General features: G+C 44.3%; 1 protein-coding gene across 1 annotated transcript in view; it reads left to right on the forward strand.

The window, feature by feature from the left end:
- adgra2 (adhesion G protein-coupled receptor A2) overlaps nt 1–15003 on the forward strand; it is a 58067-nt gene extending 43064 nt beyond the window's left edge. Inside the window, exons 8-19 of the mRNA XM_088909214.1 lie at nt 955–1119; nt 1702–1900; nt 2714–2863; nt 3090–3251; nt 3395–3604; nt 4192–4381; nt 4807–5015; nt 6088–6215; nt 6716–6839; nt 7381–7529; nt 8685–8774; nt 9179–15003. Of these exons, the coding sequence (XP_088765340.1) occupies nt 955–1119; nt 1702–1900; nt 2714–2863; nt 3090–3251; nt 3395–3604; nt 4192–4381; nt 4807–5015; nt 6088–6215; nt 6716–6839; nt 7381–7529; nt 8685–8774; nt 9179–10625 (3223 nt within the window). The 3' untranslated portion in view covers nt 10626–15003. The remainder of the gene's footprint in view (nt 1–954; nt 1120–1701; nt 1901–2713; nt 2864–3089; nt 3252–3394; nt 3605–4191; nt 4382–4806; nt 5016–6087; nt 6216–6715; nt 6840–7380; nt 7530–8684; nt 8775–9178) is intronic.
- Nucleotides 15004–18075: the final 3072 nt, after the last annotated feature.

An 18075-nucleotide genomic window follows, 5' to 3' on the forward strand; every position in this document is an offset into this window, starting at 1 on the left:
TTCCAATTGTTTTTCAATTTGGGGTCTTATTATGGTGCTTGGGGGAGTCCTTGCCGATATTTCTGTTTAAAATAGGGGCGACATAATCCAATCCTCGGGGAACTGTCTTTTTTAATTTCTAATTTTAAAAAAATCAGTTTTTTTTTCCCTTAACACTGCCCTACACCCATCTGGAATGGCCAATTATTAAGTATGCCAGCTTAGTTAGACTTAGTAATACCTGCACAGGAGAATAATCTTTTTTTCTGAAATGCACCCTTATTTAGCTGCCCACCCTTTTCAGACTTCAAAACCCACATCCCCTGCATGAGAGTGAGTACCGAGAGAAAGAGCAATGCTGCTCTCCCTGCAGGGAGGAACACTACAAGTGCACAGATTCACAGATTTACGACAAGCTACAGGACATCACTGCCACACAGCAGCTAAACGCATCCTGGCCAGCTCAGGCTATCTGTGCTTTGTCAGTACTGCATTCTAAACAGACCACTCGGGGATCTTCAAAGGAATTAATCCTAACCTTAAAGAACAGAAGCATTTTTGTTTTCATGGATTACAATATGTAATCGGGAAGTGATTGAATACATTTGTGAATTTCCTTTTTTGGGAAAGCTTCCATGCCTGTAATTATTCTCAAGATTACTCAGTAACCAATGAGATTGGGCCATAAACACGATGACACGATGTTAACATGACGTTTATCAATGATAATAAATAATGCGACTATGGTCTGTGTTGATGATAGTTTCCTCATTACAGCGACTAATGGCGCTCGCTACAATTAAAAATCAAAAGAGGGTGTGTTGGGATACAGTGTCATTATGGCTACACAGGAAATGATTTTAGCATTACGTAATGAGAATTCTCGGAGCTACCTCGGCATTAGTCAGTGAAAAACTCTTGAAAGTCTTAATTGCTGCTGTGATGACTGAGGGTGGCGTGTGGACTCCCCGGCAGCGAGCTCATCCTGTGGAACATACACGTGGAAGCCAGCGGAGAGTGGGAGTGTGTGGTGTCCACGGGCCGCGGCAACGCCTCTCGCAGCGTGGAGATCGTGGTGCTGGAGAACGGCGCCTCCTTCTGCCTGGAGGAGAAAGTCACCAACAATCGGGGAGAATTCAAGTAAGACAGACAACTCAAGAGCACAGAGGGAAGTCTGGGTTTCAGGAGGCCGGAGCAGGAAACTGCGGGCCAGTTGCAAATGATCGATAATTCCACACTGGAAAGACAGAGCGTAACACACAGTCTTTCAGCTGTCAGGGAATCCACACACAAACATTAGTCATCACAAGAGCCACGCGCCTGAAGAAGGTTCCCCATCTGAAACTGTGTGTTGTGTGTTTTACTCTTTCCTACTACTTTACTACGTGGAATTATTCTCTACTTGTTCCTTTGCAATGAATTTCTCTAATTATTAATATTGTTCTTATCATTAGTAGCATTGTGTATTCATCTGAGCAGTGCATTCCTTTAAGGGTATGAGCATCAATGTTTGCAAGCAGAAAATTGAAAGTCACAGGAAATCTGGAAGTTAATACTATACAAATGCATTGGCTTACGTACTGTAGTGCCAAATACATCAGGCAGTGCAATAGAATATGACAGAGTATAAATGTAATAGGATATTAACAGTGAATAAGTAACCACGATATTAAGGTTATTAGGAGAATACCTGATGTATATTATATTGTATTAATTTCCCAGATGGCCAAAGACACTTGCTGGCATCACGTCCTATCAATACTGCCTGCAGTACCCCTACCCAGCCATCACCATCAATGGGGGCGTTGAGCAGAAGAGGGCCTCCCGGCACTGCAACCGACTGGGGCGCTGGGAAGAAGGCGACTACTCACAGTGCCTGTACAAAAACGACATTACCCGGGTCCTCCATACCTTTGTCCTGGTCAGTACCTGAAGAAACAGAAACCCAGGCGTTGTGGTAACACTCAAGTTCAGACATCCATCACAGGCAAACAGCAAACAGCATGTTATTAGCTAAGCTATTAATAATCATAGAGTGTTTTTTTGGAAAGTTGTTTGTCTTTGTGTGGTCAGAATTATAGACCCCCTGTGCTTTCCGGGTTAAATAGCAATGTCAGATTGTGTAAATGTCTAGGCCTGAACAAAACGGACGAGTGCTGTTGAGTCTGTGCCCTGTGTTAGGGGTTGGGAGTATTTGGAGTGGTCTGGAGGCTATTGTGAGAGAGTTGGTGAAGTACTTTTTCTGAGAGGAATTAGTTTGGAGAGCCAGTGTATTTCTTAAGCCTTGTGCTGAATGTTTCAGGTGCAGGTCAAGTGAATATGTTGTATTTTGTTGTTTGATTTGCACCGTCTCTGCACTGTGACTCTATTCTCCATTTCACTGTTTGTTTGCAAAAATCTGGGTCCTTTTGTGAGTTTTCCTGGCAAATAAACTGCCCTTTTTGTTTCAACCTTGTTTTTGGGACTCATGGTGCCAAAAAACTACACAGAAGATATGAATGTTATCATTCACATTTTTTAACTATAATATAAAAATTATAAATCAGTATGTTTTACACCCTTGCTTGTTATGTGTAATGCCACATAGATTGCTTATACACTGCTGTAACTAGTGTGCATTTTCAGTGTTTTAGTCGATGTATAAAACTGTTTTTGATTGTCCTATTAACCACCACTCTTTGTTGTGGGTATGACGTTAACAAAAGATAACCTCTCCTATACCTCTGGTCTCCAGATGCCCATCAATGCCTCTAATGCCCTGACACTGGCACACCAGCTGCGTACATACACTGCGGAGGCCTCTGGTTTCACTGACACAGTGGATGTGCTGTACGTTGCCCAGATGATGGAGAAATTCATGGAGTACGTCGGGCAGATCAGAGAGGTGAGAGAGCCCAGGGGCTTCAGAGACTGCACTGTCCTGAGCAGTAGGCATGGGGCCGTGAACTTTTCCTGCAAAGAGACGTGATCTAAAACAAGAGATCCCACGAGAATGTAAGAACATGTACAGATGATAGGAGGTTGCTTCTTATGCTGTATTTTTATACCCCTCACTCTCTGTGGCTGAGAGCACCCCTGGGTCTGATTTTGCATCTGTGTTGGTCTGTCAGCTGTCAGAGGTCCTGGTGGAGATGGGAAGCAATCTGATGCAGGTGGACGAGCAGATCCTGTCCAGGGCTCAGCGGGAAGAGAGTGCCTGCAGCTCCATTGTCCAGTCACTGGAGAGCATCGCCAGGTGGCAGCTGCATGGCAACGCCCAGGACCTCTCCATGGTAAGGCCCAGCCATCAGCTTCGTACCCCAGTACCACCCAGCTCCTTGCCTTATCACTCCCGGAAAACAAAAAAAAACACAGGAACAGTGAGAGTCCTGTATGCTTTCCCTCCCTCTGATTCGTCTTCTCTTTGTTTCTCAAGAGCTCCCGGAACATTGCCATGGAGGCCTACCTGATCAAACCTTCCCACTACACGGGCCTGAGCTGCACGGCCTACCAGCGGAGTGAGGGGGCAGGGGCAGGGGGCAGCCATGTGGGGCAGGAAGGAGCAGAGCCTTCCCATGAGCAGCAGCTGCGTTTCCGCTGTACCGCTGGGACCCACAATGCATCACTGCACTCCTTCCCTCTCAAGGTAATCGGACAGTCTTTGGGTGTATTGCCCTTGTGTGTTATCATACTCCTCCTAGATGGAGGTAAGCTGAGATCAGTTCTCTCCTTCCATGGTTATTAGATAACTGTTATTATTATTTGACTGTTATTATTTTATTTATTGAACTCTATTCCTTTGCAGATTTCGGCTATCCAAACCTCTCCTCCTGTTCTCCCTGCATGTGGACAATCATTCTCACCTGCTGCGTGCCCATTTCCCCCAGGTCCCTGCCCCTTCTCTCCTACTCTGTCTTCTGTTCCCCTAATGCTTTATTTATCTGCTGCTTTCCCTCTCTCCCTCACACCTGAAGAAGGCTCCACACCCAAAACGTTGTGTCTCTTCCCTTCAGCGGGGACTACACCTTGACCTGTTCCTTTGCAGGAACGCAAGCTGGCGCAGCTCCCTACTCGAATGTCTTCGATTCTTTGACTGCGCCTTGGTTGTAGTTTAGCAATGGTGGGTTACAGACTGGTGCAGTGTAGTGATCAAGCATTAGAAGTGAAAGTGAAAAGAACTCCAATCTTCGGATCACCCTCTCACTCCTCCTGTCCCTTTGTCTCCGGTTCCAGAACAGCGTGGCCTTGGCGTCAGTGTCTCTCCCTCCCTCTCTCTTCCCACCGGCCGCCCCCCCGGACTGTAAGCTGCAGTTTCTGGCTTTCCGCACCGGGCGTTTCTTCCCTGTCACTGGCAACTCCAGTGCTCTGGCAGACCAGACCTGGCGCCGCAGTGTCAACACCCCTGTCATCTTTGCTGGTTTGGGTATGAGCTGTTTGGATCTGTACAGAGTCCTGACATATTAAAATGAGCAGCCTTAGCACACAGATAATAATTGTGCACCACAATACCTAGAGCAGAACACACTGACTCAGCAGTATGTGACATACAGTAGGTTGGCCTGGTGCATCAGGTTTGATGAAACTTTAACAGCTAAATGATTTGTATCTCGCGTTTCTCATGCAAGAATGTCATGGAAGAATGTATGTGAAAAATAAAAAAATTAAGTGCAACATGACACATCTCTATACTTCATACGAACCAAAGAGAGATCTCACAGGCGCTGCTAAACGGATGTATTTTGGCACAAGAAAAACAACTTTTGGAAGAGGACGCAGCACAGCATGCACTGGGCAGGAGCATTTCAGCTTCTTGATGGCAGCCTCCATTTGTCTGTCCCTGTCTGTCAGATGGGTGTCAGATGTGGAACGAGTCGGAGCCCATTGCTGTCTCCCTGCGCCACTCGTTCCTGGGCTCAGCCCCTGTGGCCGCCCACTGGAGCTTCAGTGCCGGGGACAGGCAGGGCGGCTGGAGCCAGGAAGGATGTCAGCTGGTGGCCAGTGACTCCACTGTGTCCACCCTGCGCTGCGCACACTTCAGCAACTACGCTGTCTTACAGGTAGGTAGTGTGTCCTTTCTCCCTCCCTTCTGGTCTTTGAAAACAAGGAAGTCCGTGGCAAATGAATGTATATCCGGGGCCAAAGATAAGACCAGTCAGATCTCATTCAGACTTCTGCAAGAAGTGCTTTAACAGAACAGCTAGGCTTTTCAGAAATCGCCCTTCAGTTGGAACACTGAGCATCCTCTTCTGAAAGCTGCTAGGCCATTTGTCGAAGAATAATATAAACTGTCCTGCTTATTTTGCTTAATCCGAAAATGACCAATTCCTGCAGACGGACTTTAAGAGGGGTATGTCCATTCTTTTGCTATGTATTTCATTCATTTCAGAAGACATCTTTCTGCATCTCCCTGATACTGGTTTCAGAAATGCAGTGAGTATCCCAGAAGCATAGTGCACAAGCCAGGGCTACTACATTCTGGATAAGACAGCAGGCCACTGCTGGTTACACTCGCACACGGACAGTTAAGAGAGACCAGTTGACCTAGCCAGTGTATTGCTGGATGATGGAGGAAAACCAGAGCATCCAGAGAAAAACCTAAATGTGAAAAGAACAAGTAAACTCCGTAAAGAAGACACCCTACTCTGCAGTTGAACCCAGGACATCACAATTTTAAGATATCAGCACCAACTGCCATGCCACCCCACTTAATATTCATGTAGAACATTGTAAAGGTAAAGTACTTTTATTAGTTAAGTGGAAAATAAGTACTGAGCTTAACATTGTGCTGTATAGGATCTTTAGCTAAATTGCAATATTTGAAGTGCAAAAATTCATGCACTGTAAATGTAAACAATTGTATTCTATTTGAAGCTTTATGATTTGAAGCAGGCTGTTGTACAAACAACATTTGAAGCAGACTCTTGTACAAACGGTACACCAGATATTTAACTTTTCTTCAGCTTTGCACACGAATCTTTGTAAACCTACAGAAAAATAAGACGACAAGCTCCACACGTTCAGCAGCCGGTGCTGGCTTCTCCGCAGTCGCGGAGCGAGGTCCCCCAGTCTCTTGTTCGTGCGCCCTGCGGCCCTGTTTCCCGGGCGTGACGCTGGCCTGTTTCTCTCCAGGATCTGCCAGAGTTCCCCAGCCTAGCCGCAGTGCCGGTGGAAGTCCTGCACCCTGTGGTCTACACGTGCACGGCCCTGCTGCTGCTGTGTCTCTTCACCGTGATAATCACATACATCCTCCACCACAGGTACCCCTCTCACGCCTCGATGGGCCCGAATGTGCACAGTGCAGCACAGATGTAGACTCCAGAGCACACCCCTGCACTTGAGGGGTGAATTCATGTACTCCTCTCCTGGCATCCACCAGGATGGTTCGTTGTGGTAAACGTGCAGGGTATATTTGCAGCTTCCCCATGCTACCTTAAACCATGAGTTTTTCTTTAATTTTCATCTGATGTTTTTAAGGACATCAGGAACTTTAGAACTCCAAGGTGGCATTTTTGTAGCAGCAAAAATAACACTAGTATTAAAGAAAAACTGTACTTTACGACTTCACAATGGGACACACTTTTGCACATCCCCACCCCACCAAAACAAATTAAATGCAATTACTTGTGCTTCAGCTTGGGGGAAATGTTTCCACTAAGAAAGGTAGACTGTACAGTATAAAGGTATTATCTACAGTATGTAATGATAACATGAAGCACTGTCTAACACGCCCTTTACACTCCTCTGTCATTCCCTTCAGCTCCATCCGCATCTCCAGGAAGAGCTGGCATGCTCTGCTCAACATGTGCTTCCACATCGCCATGACGACAGCTGTGTTTGCCGGTGGCATCACCCTCACCAGTTACCCAGTAGTGTGCCAGGCAGTAAGTCTGACCAAGTGGTTTACAGCATGTCGTGGGAATGTTAGAGGGAAAAGACTCGTAAGCCGAAGGAGAGGTTCGCCAATAAATTCATGGAAGACAGTCAGAACACTATGACCAATATCTCTGAGTAAAAAGTGAGATTATCTTTTCCTCATAGGGAATAAATAGTACATAACTGTTCTCGGTTCTCCAGAGATTTAAGGATTAATGATTTATTCCTCTTTTAGGCATATAGAAGATTAATATATTTTGGCGTATAGGAGTTAAACTGCTTTGGCATTCTCCAAAGAGCTGAAGAGTGGGCAAGTCTGTTCGACCTGGAAGGAATCTTGATTTCATTCACTAAGTGAAATCTGTCAAAGCTTTCTGGAGAAACCCCTGGTCGGACTGCCAGAACCCCTCGTGTGTTCATGTAGTAAGGTCCTGCAACTGATGGACACTTTCCTGTCACTCTTTTCACTGGGGGAGCTGTGATCATGGCCGACGTTCTGGATCTGATCAAGGACTGTGTAAAACGCTCCTGCCTCTCTCCTCCTCTCAGGTGGGGATCGCTTTGCACTACTCCTCCCTGTCCACGCTGCTCTGGATCGGGATCAGCGCCCGGGTCATTTACAAGGAGGCGGTGTGGCAGTCACCACGGCAACCGGAGGACGAGCTGCCTGTCCCCCCCACGCAGCGCCCCATGCTCAGGTCAGTGATGTCATCAAGCACCCATCAGGACCCATGGGCAGCGTGGGCAAGTGATATAACTGCACGTTACCGAGTGTGGCAGGAGTCAGCACGGCCCCAGGACAAGAAATAAAAACGCTTACAAAGCATTGTGCTGCAAAATTCAAAAATCCTCCGTAAAGGGAAAGCATAGAGAAACACCATGTGGACATTCAAAAGCATAATATGCCTAGGGGTGGCAGTGGGAGGCATGTCTCTTTGAGGAGAGGAATGTACAACGAATGGATTAGCTGAGGCAACGAGATGAGGATCATAACTCTTGGCTGGGTGCCTTTGCTGTCACCCATTCCGCACTTCTGTTTGTGACCTCCTGCTGCAGAGCTGACCTTTCACCTTTCCCAACTCTCCTCTTGCACCCCACTCGATTTCAGGGTCACATTTCTAATGTCACTGCCCTGGGGGGGGGGGGGGGGGGGATTATAACCCCCCGCTAAGATATCCTGCCATTCTGTAACTTGACAAAAAAGGTTCTGCAAGAATACAGTGACAGTGGAGGCCATTGTGACACGCTACAAAGGTAAAAGTGGAAACCTGAGAACTAGCATGTGTTAGTCACAGGGCTGCCCATGGTTATTAGAACACAACAGCTGTAGACCACTGAAAGGAAGCTATAGGCGTTTAGAATGCTTTGGAGTTCTCCAAAGAGCTGAAGAATGGGCACGACTGTTCCAACGGGAACCCTGATTTCACCAAGTGAAATCTGTTCAAGCTTTTCTAGAGAAACCCCTGGTCTGACTGCCAGCACCCCTACTGTGTTAATATGAAAAGGTGATAAGCTTCTTCTTCTGCTGAGCTATGAATTAAATAGAATTCCAGTGCAGTAGTGCCTTACTGTAATAGCTAATCTTGGTAAGTCACAGTACCTTAACAAAAGCATAATCAACACTTCTCCTTTCCTCCTTTTTACTACGTTAACAATACATATAATAGTGATAACTGAAGGAGGGCAGAGTTTTCTCCAGTAGAGATAAGAAGTTGTAAGAACTGCGGTAAGTAACATTAATACTGCTCTGCTTTCCTTCTCTGTGTTCTTCTCCTCACCCTCTTGTCATTATGCCCTTCCTCTTCGCTGCCAATCTCTGCCATTCCTCCACCTCTCCTCTGTCCCTCTATCAGGTTCTATTTAATCGCGGGAGGAGTGCCTCTGATCATCTGTGGAATCACCGCAGCTGTCAACATCAACAACTATGGTGACGGCAGCCCATAGTGAGTCACTTTTACACACTAATACTTGGGCACCTAGCAACAGTGTGTTTAGAATTAGTGCCTAATGAGATTTCGTTCCAGCTAGGAAGAACATAAACTCAATCAAATCAAGTGTTTTAATTCATGCATTAAGTTAGCACCTCTGAATTTCTCGCAACAGTTTCCGGAAAGGTTCAATTCTTAACCTCCTATAAGCCTAAAAGAGGGAAAAAATCATTAATCCTTGAAACTCTAGAGAATTATGAACCGCTTATTCCCTATGAGGAGAAGATAATTTCACTTTTCACTTAGATACTGTATATTGGTTATAGTGTTGTGAGTGTCTTCCGTGAATTTCTTTATTAATGAGCCTCTTCTTCAGCTTACCAGTCTAACGTTTTTTGTTTCTGCTTTTCCCCTAACAGCTGTTGGTTGGTGTGGCGACCGAGTCTGGGTGCCTTTTTTGTCCCAGCAGGCTTTGCAGTTCTGGTGAGCTGGGCCTACTTCCTTTGCACTATCTCCTGCCTGCAAGGTCCGAGGCATCAGAGTCACAAAGATCTTCCTGGGTCATCGTCTTCCAACTCCTCACCGCTTCCAGAGAGTAAGCCGGCACTGGGAGGCAGTGCCAGTCTGCTCTCCACAGACTCTGTTGTTGGTGCTATGCATACTGGGATGGCCTTGGAGGACCAGTATTCTTTGAAGGCACAGTTCTTGGCAGTGGTGACCACACATGTTCTGTATGTGGCACTGTGGAGCTGTGGGGCTCTAGCAGTGTGGCAGGGAGGGAAAAGCCAGCTGTTGTTCAGTTGTATGTATGGAGTGGCTACCACAGTACTTGGCATCTTCCTGCTGGTGCACCACTGCCTGCGCAGGCTTGACGTCCAGACCACCTGGTTGAGATGCTGCCCAGGTTACCACCGCTCCCAGCCTATACCAGCCTATCTGCATCCTTGTACTGCTGGCACAGGAGCACAGACCAACACTTCGGAGCGTGGATCTCAAATCTTTGTTGGCTGTCTTCCTCCGGGGGAGCCCCACAACTCTTCTTCAGCAAGATCTTCCTCCACCCCAAGTGGAATCAGTAGTCTGTCTGGTCCAGGACCCTGCAAGCTCACTAACCTGCTACAGGTGGCACAAGACAACACCAACAATGCCACCCGTACCCCCAGTGCCACCAACACCAGCACCAGCACAGAGAATAACGTCAAACATGCTAACAACAATCTGCTGTCAACAGTAGGTTCTGTAGCCCCTGGTCAACAGCAGAGAAGAAAGGTGGGCAACAGGACTAAGCAAGGGGCATCTGGTCTGTATCACCATCGAGGGGAGGGCAGGGGACATTACCGTCTAAAAGCTCTGCGTAGTGGAGGAGGAGGGGGCAGCTTGGGTGCCTTAGCACCTCTGGGTGTGGAACAACTCACCACTCCCCAGCTAGGCCACAAACATGCTTCCAGTGAGAATGGGAGCATCCACAACAGCCAATCAGAAAGCCACACCAGTCCACTGGCCAATGGGTGGCGGGTGGGAGAGGCGGCTGCTACCAGCTTTTCTGAGGGCAGTGACGGGGGCAGCAGCGGCAGCCGACAGAAGCCCTTTCCGCTGCTGCCCTCTGTAGCCAGCAGGGTGGCAACACAGGGAGCTCAGAGACGCAGTGCCAGCCGGGATAACCTCAAGCTGGCGGCGGCCGCTGAGAAGGAGGCCAAACGCTGTTCCTTCCCACTCAACAGTGGCAACGGGAGCTTCTCCCCCGGGACCAGTCAGAATGGGACACTGAAAGGTTCAGGGCTGGAGCTGGACACAAGTGGGACAGAACATTCGCAGGTGTCAGTGGGCATGAAGAGTGGCATTTGGAAGAGTGAGACCACTGTCTGAATGACAGTCATCTCAGAGCAAGACTCTTGGAAGTTTTAAAGAAATAGGGCTGTTTCAGCCCACACTGTTCACCTATATTGTGGTCACTGTCATGACCCACAACCAGTCAAGGGAAAAGGAACTACAGAATCCCATTCAATCCACCAGCACTGGACAATTTTGTAGAAACAGATTGATATCTATATAATCAGTTAAGGAAAGATGTCTGTGAATCTGATGTGAAACCATTGCATTTAGCTCTGTGCAGGCTTGACTTTCCACTGTTTCTGTGAAGAACTGCCCCTATATTCGTCCTGAAGTCATCACCGAGATGTAATTTCAGATTTTGGTCTGTGTGACCACATTTTGATCCTGGATTCAGGATTTCGAGGACATGGTTCAACATTTCTGAAGGTTATATCTTTTCTCCAAGATAAAAAGATTCACTGGTTGGTCCTCGTTGCTCTAGCTGAGAAAGCACCTGACTTTGAATAACAAATGATTGGAACAGTCAGTCCTCTAGACTCAATCTGCCCTCCATCCATTTGTTTTAGCTTGTCTATGTAAACTCTTTAGTGTCTCTGACATACACAGGGAGGTGCTGAGGAGGGAACTTAGTGAAATGGAATGAAAACTAAATCCGAACATTTTGCGGAAAAGAATGATGACTGAAAAAACGTAAGCTGAAGTTCCTAGTTTGTGTTCCCAGAATCGAGAATAGCTGATCCATGAACTTCCTTCAAAAATTCTTTACACATTTTCAATAACTCTTATACATCTGGGATAGCAAGTGTTAATATCAATATGACATTTCATTTTAAAACAGAAAGGAGATCTCAGAAGGCCTTCTTTCTTGTGTGTTAAGGCACGTCAGATGAAAGGGAAACTAAGCGTCTGTTTTGCATATATTGTATACACATCTGGGGTCCCTAAGTGGTTGGTGGAGTCTGAGCATTGCTGTAGATAGATATGAACAAACAAGAGAGAACTTCAATTAGATTCTAAGTGGACTGACAAAGAGAAACTACACCTCCTGACCCTTCTATATCTGTGCCCATTCCCTTGCCTACGTAACAAACAATGCTGTAAGTAATAAGAGCGATTTCAACTTTGAGGGTGTGCATTCATACGTTAGAATTGTTCGGTTTACTGACTGTAGCTACAAAAGAATCTAATACAGTTAGTGGGAAGAATAATGGTAACAATTCCAAATACCTGACAACTAATATTATACAATGATTTGCCTAGAAAAGGGAAATAGTTTATTCAGAAAGGGATAATGGCAATTAGAGCATTGCACGGGATACTGCAGGTATTACAATCCAATGACTCTCAACAGGGCATTTCTAATGGCAAAACATTTTTGGAACTTCAGATAAATAGCAATGTAACAACCCCACCCGCCAAGAAGCTGACAATCAGAGCTACTTTGCTAGTTACAGTACTGCTCAGGTCAACTCACTGTGTTTGCGGTGTGAGAGCAGCCTATAGGAACGCTACAAATAATCAGGAAACATACTGTACCTGCTCTTCTGATGCTTGGCTTTACTCAGCGAAGGAGGTCATAATGGGCTGTCACTGCTCTAATGAGGAAACATCTTCATCTGTCTCTGTTGTGCGTTATTACAGAGATGGTGGTTTTCTATAAGGGGATGAAGAAATATTAGTAATCCATGGATTTTTAACTCCTGATTTGCATAATTGGAGAAATTAAAGCTTTTCCTTGATCTTAAGAAGATGGATAATTAGATACACCTATAAAATCTGCTGGATGCGCCTGTTGTTAAGTATGTATATACAATTTTATTAAGTAAAATGGATTGGGAGACTCCCGGAAGGATTCGAACAGGGCATTGGAAAACTGAGCATTGTTTCTACAATTCGAACAGAAGCCCTTGGGAAGGGGCAGAAGGCAGAGAGATTAGGTTGAGTGAGCTTCCCCGTATTGCAGTGTAGCAACCTTGTCAAGATATTAGCTTTTATTTAGGGGTCTGTTGGCTGCTCTCCTTCTCCTTATTTCCTACAGATGTACTCTTTCCTTTATACAAGGAGCCTCCAATTCTGGTCCTGGAGGGCCAGAGGGTCTATGGTTTTTCAGTCAAGCTGAACACTTAACAATCTCGATCAAATTATTGACATGACTGGACCAGTTTTACCAACTGCTCTCAGGTCTTAATAGGTGTATGATATACCAGCCCTCTAGGGTCATGACTGGGGACTCCTGCCTTATACATATGGAACCAAGCTCCTGCTGTTTGGAACTGAAGGAACCATACCGCCCCCTGCTGGACGCAATGCTGGAGTTGTCCTTGCAGTGGCAACTGAAAGGATATGGAATTAAAATCAATGGACATTTACCACAGTTGAACTCCCCCCCGATCTGGAAAGGTTTTCTAGATCTCTTTAAAGCAACAACACAATTAATCTAATAACCAGTTGGTTTAGCTAATTAAGTACTGGATATGAATAAAAACCTGCAGGCGCAGCAGTCCTCTAAGACAAAAATTGGATAGCCCTGCCTTAAACATTTATTTTTTGTGTACCATGATTGTTCTTTACAAAAAGATAACTCCTCCCAACAGCTATTAAATCCAGCAACTGACAAAGCATTGTCATTTCTGAACTTCCAACATGTCATTGCAGGCACTGCCTTATTTCAGCTGTGTCATCCTCCACTCCTACAGGGCTGATGGGTTGTCAAACATTGCTCTCATCTCCGAACACTCTTTACTGGAGTGTTTTTTATTATTTTGTTTTCTTATTGTACATCTTGAGTCCCATGGTGGTCTTGTACAGTCGATCCCTGAACGATTTGAAATGTAGAGCCCATATGAAACAGCCTTTCTTGCAGCTTTAAATTAAAGTTAAAACATGTCCAATCTGTCTAGTAAATGGGTTTCATCAAATGACCTGAAAAATCAGGGAAATCAGAAGTTCTTGTATTCCTTATGGAATGGTGTTTGACACTCCTGTCTCATAGAATGTTGCTGACATTGATGTTTACATAATAAGCATGCATTAATATGCAATTTGTATACACTCCTATAAAGCTGTAGCGTTAAAACTCTTAGTAGGCAAAATAGGGCACTTGCGGTATTCTGTATTGCTGCAGAACACTATTCTGTCACCTGTAATTATATAGCTGATCCTTGCTTAGGTTAGTTAAGCAGTGTTTTATGAAGCCAGTCTGTTCAGGGAAATTATCGTGCCAAAGATTTTTGTTTTTATTATTGTTGTTTTGAAGATGCTAAATAGCTTAATTCATTTGCAAAGCAAAAAAAAATGTAAATAATTTTTTTAATTCATTTCTTTTTTTATTGGCCATGTCAGCCTTGGAATCTCCCTTTAAAACTCCGGTCTCTGGTTGGGCTGCAGAAGAAAGGAAGAAGTCATTTAAACAACCTACATTATTACAAAGCTGTTGAACTCTTCGCCCTGGCATGGAAACAATTTGGTTTAGAAACATGCCGCAGCTTTGACCCTCTTTACTTGCAAACTACTGTTTCATTGAACATGTTAACTTAGAGAGTATTTTTCCTTAATAGGTACCACTGTGTCTTTACTACATGCTCTGAAAATGTGTAGTTTGGCTTAGAAACAATAGCCATCCTGACTTTGACAGGCATTCAGAGAGGGCCAGAGAGATTTTTATTCCTGCTTCAGGGGTCTGGATTAAATCGAAATTTCAATTTAATCACAAATTCTAGGTGTCAATTGATGGGTGCTTTCTGTTAGGCAGTCTCCTGCCTGCATCTACTCAATGGACAACCTCCAGAAAGTTTCAGGATTTAAATTTGACACTGGCAGATGTCTCCAAGATTGTACAGAATATTGGCCGAGGTCTCAGTTACATCATTGATCCAGCAACAAATATTTAAAGTTCTACCAAGATGTTTTACATTGGATGATATATAATACAGCCTTGATCCAGTTTTTCAGTATCTGCAGCCCTCTGGCTCTGAGTTTCAAACCCTCGATTTAAAATATTTAAAAATTAACAACTATAGAAGGAAGAGTACACGTCATTATAATGGAGGATTCAGGCTTTATTTATCAAAGGCTGTTTGTTTTACTTCAGCTCTCATTTCATTAAAGCCACACAGTTATGTTATTGAACTGCTTTATGAGCTCTTAACTGAAAACTCAACAAAAAAAAAGGAAAATTTAACAGACCATAAAATTTAAAAATCTCTGGTTTTGTAGTTCTCATTTCTGGGTGAACAGGGGGAGATTTCAAGATTAAAGTGCATATTTATATTTTTTACCTGAAGACAATTCATTATGTATATTAATAATAAAGCATTTTTATATAATATATTTCTTCTAGAATCCGGACAGTGCCTTATAAAAGATTTGCTTTGTCGGTTGTTTATTTCAAAATAAAGATTTTTTTAAGCTATGTATGCATTATGTCACTGAGAAACTTCCTCCCTCCCGTCTTTTGTTTATTCTAAATGTTTTTTTAAAAAGCAATACTTGAAACTGAGCACATATTGTTGCTTCTTGAATTCCACAACATAAGGAGGGCTAGAATGTTAGGTTGTATGTTTTGAACAATTCGCTCTTTCCCCGCTATCAGTGGGAACCTCCCCCTGCTGTAAACAGACGAAACAGCTCCTAATAAGGACCTGCTCTTAGCAGCAGCAGCAGCGCTCAAAGCCTCTACCGTCTGTCCGTGGCACCATAGATCCTAGACGTTTAATGTTCCATATAAATTAAATCAACATAAGCCCACAATGTCAGGACAGCGAGTGTGAGGGTCCCAGCGTAGCGCCAACATCTGTTGAGCTATAGGGAAGACCAACCCCAGCAAGATCTTTAGTTGAAAGGTCAGTCACAATTGTATAACCACTTACATCCTGAAACACATTTTTTTTTTACCCTGGCCTCATTGAGTTGCATTAAAGCGTGAAAAAGGACACATAATTTATCGATTTCATTTGCCTTTCGCGGTAACGAGCAATTTTTCACCATTTAAGGCTGTGTAAAGAATCTGACAAGGAGGACAGAAGATGGCGCTGCTGTCTCAAAATTGCGGGCAGTCGGTTCCCTTCATGGTGTGCGGTTCACCGTGACTAAAAAAATCTGAAATCTGAAATCTTTATTTGCAGTACTTTTTGTTGTAGAAAAAAAAGCAATAGTAAAAATAAAAGTTCATGCGGCAATGTCATGCGTCTGGGGGGTGATGACGTTTCTTGAATTTATGATAGTAACGTAGTGACCAAGCGACTTTATTTGAATGGAGAGCAGTTATTTCCCTGACTCGATCTTTCTGCTGGCCGGGTCACAAAAAAAACCGAATAAGCTCAGGACTCATTATGTTCGACCCAAATAAAAACTACAGCATTTCACAGTCACAGGACAAGTGTGTCTTTCCACCTTAATAGGAGCCGCTCGACTGTTCAGTGAGAGCACTTGTCTTTCAGAAATTATAAATTGCAATTTAATCTCTTACTACTTTTTAAATGCATGTCGTTTTATTTATTTAACCACGTAAATCGAATGAGAGCAAGCAATAATAACTTGGACAGCATCCATGGTTTCAGCAGAAAAGTTACCGGGACAAATTGAGTGCGCTAATGATCAAGGTGTGCCGACAGCTCTGTGCTCCCATATCTTGAACCCAGGATACTCCATAAGGATAGCCTTCATCCATCCCTATACCTTGAACAGTCACTCACAGACTCTTTCACTCCCTTTGGAAATTTCAGTGGAATGTATAGTACACAATACCTAGGACTAAATCTGGGACTTTTGGTGACTTTGTCTTTTCCGTCGCTGTTCCTTTGTTATTGAATGTCTTTCCTCCAACTCTTGCAGAGACAAATTCTTTGACTGTCTTCGAATCTAAACTCAAAACTCACGTTTTTACTAGGACCTATGTCTGATTGCCCTACATTCTATTCTATCCTGTATTTAGTTCTATTATTATAATTATTATACGAAACCAAAATTAACTAATAATAAATCAGGTGGGTAACTGCGTCAGCATGCGTAGGCTGCAAAGGAACAAGTAATAGGTTTATTCCATGCTGAAAAGAGAAGAAAGAAACACAACGTTTCGGCCATGGAGCCTTCTTCATGTGTAATAATAAATCATCCTTACACTTAAATAGTGCTTTTCTAGACACTCCACCCAAAGAACTTTACAGGTAATGGGGACTCCCCTCCACCCCACCTGGATGATGCGACGGCAGCCATAGTGCACCAGTACACACCCGCTATCAGAGAGGAGGAGAACAGAGTGATGAAGCCAATTCATGGATGGGAGTTATTAGGAGGCCACGACTGGTAAAGGCCAAGGGAATATTTTGGCCAGGACACAAGGGTTAACACCCCTACTGTTTTTTGAGAAACACCCTGGGATTTCTAATGTCCACGGAGAGTCAATACCTCGGTTTTTAATATATCATCTCGGACGGCACCTTTTTACAGTATAGTGTTCCTGTCACTATACTGGAATGGAACAAGTAATAGGTTTATTCCATGCTGAAAAAAAGAAGAGAGAAAACACAACATTTTGGCCGTGGAGCCTTCTTCAGATGTGAGAGAGACAAGGCAGTAGGCAAAGGTAATGTAGTGGGAGAGCAAAGGCTGGGAGGGAGGAGGGGTGAGAGGCAGGAGCAGGGGACAGAAATCAAGAGGTGTGAAGTCAGGATAGGTGTGGAGAGGTGTGAAATGAAACTTCCAATGAATGGAGAAAATTTAGTAGAATAGTAGTCTGTCGTTAAGAGAAGGGGGAAGGTGTGATCCTAGCTGCAGGATAAGTTTGGTTTCGGTGGTCTTTCTGATGTATGAGTTCGGAAAACCATCTTTGAGAACACAGACGGAGAGATTAGAGTGGCCGTGGCCATCAGAGGTGAAATGAGAAACAATGGGCTTGGAGAGATCTTTAATCTTCACAGCCCTGACGTGTTCTCTGAAGCGGTCTCCAAGTCTCCTTCTTGTTTCTCCAATGTAGAGAGAAACTGGGCATTTACTGCAAGAGATACAGTAAATAGGGTTGCTGGAGGTACAAGATGCCATCTGGGTGATCCGGAATTGTCCTCAGGGGCCTTGAATGAGTGTGGTGTTGGATGTGTACGTACAGGTGATACAGCGAGCTCTGTTCACCTGAACTACTATACTGGAATGTTAGGGCCCACACAGACCGCAGAGTGAGCGCCCCCTACTGGCCCTACTAACACCTCTTCCAGTAGCAACCTTAGTTTTTCCACCTGTAGTTTTTTGCTGCTTGAATACAGCGATGAAACCGATAATAAGCCAACTCATTTTACAAGCAAGCCTGTTTCCTAAGCAAATACGCTTCGAAATGAAACGTTGACATATTTCTCTATATTTTCCTAACAGTATTTATGATTATTTATATAATTTCAATGCAGATTATAATTTAGAGATTTACATCCACGCTTTACCTGTACCGTAATGCTTGTCATCGTGTTTAATCTCTTTAACAATTATGTTTGTGCGA

This window comes from Atractosteus spatula, chromosome 2, assembly GCF_055471065.1.
Source record: "Atractosteus spatula isolate fAtrSpa1 chromosome 2, fAtrSpa1.hap1, whole genome shotgun sequence".
NCBI lineage: Eukaryota > Metazoa > Chordata > Actinopteri > Semionotiformes > Lepisosteidae > Atractosteus > Atractosteus spatula.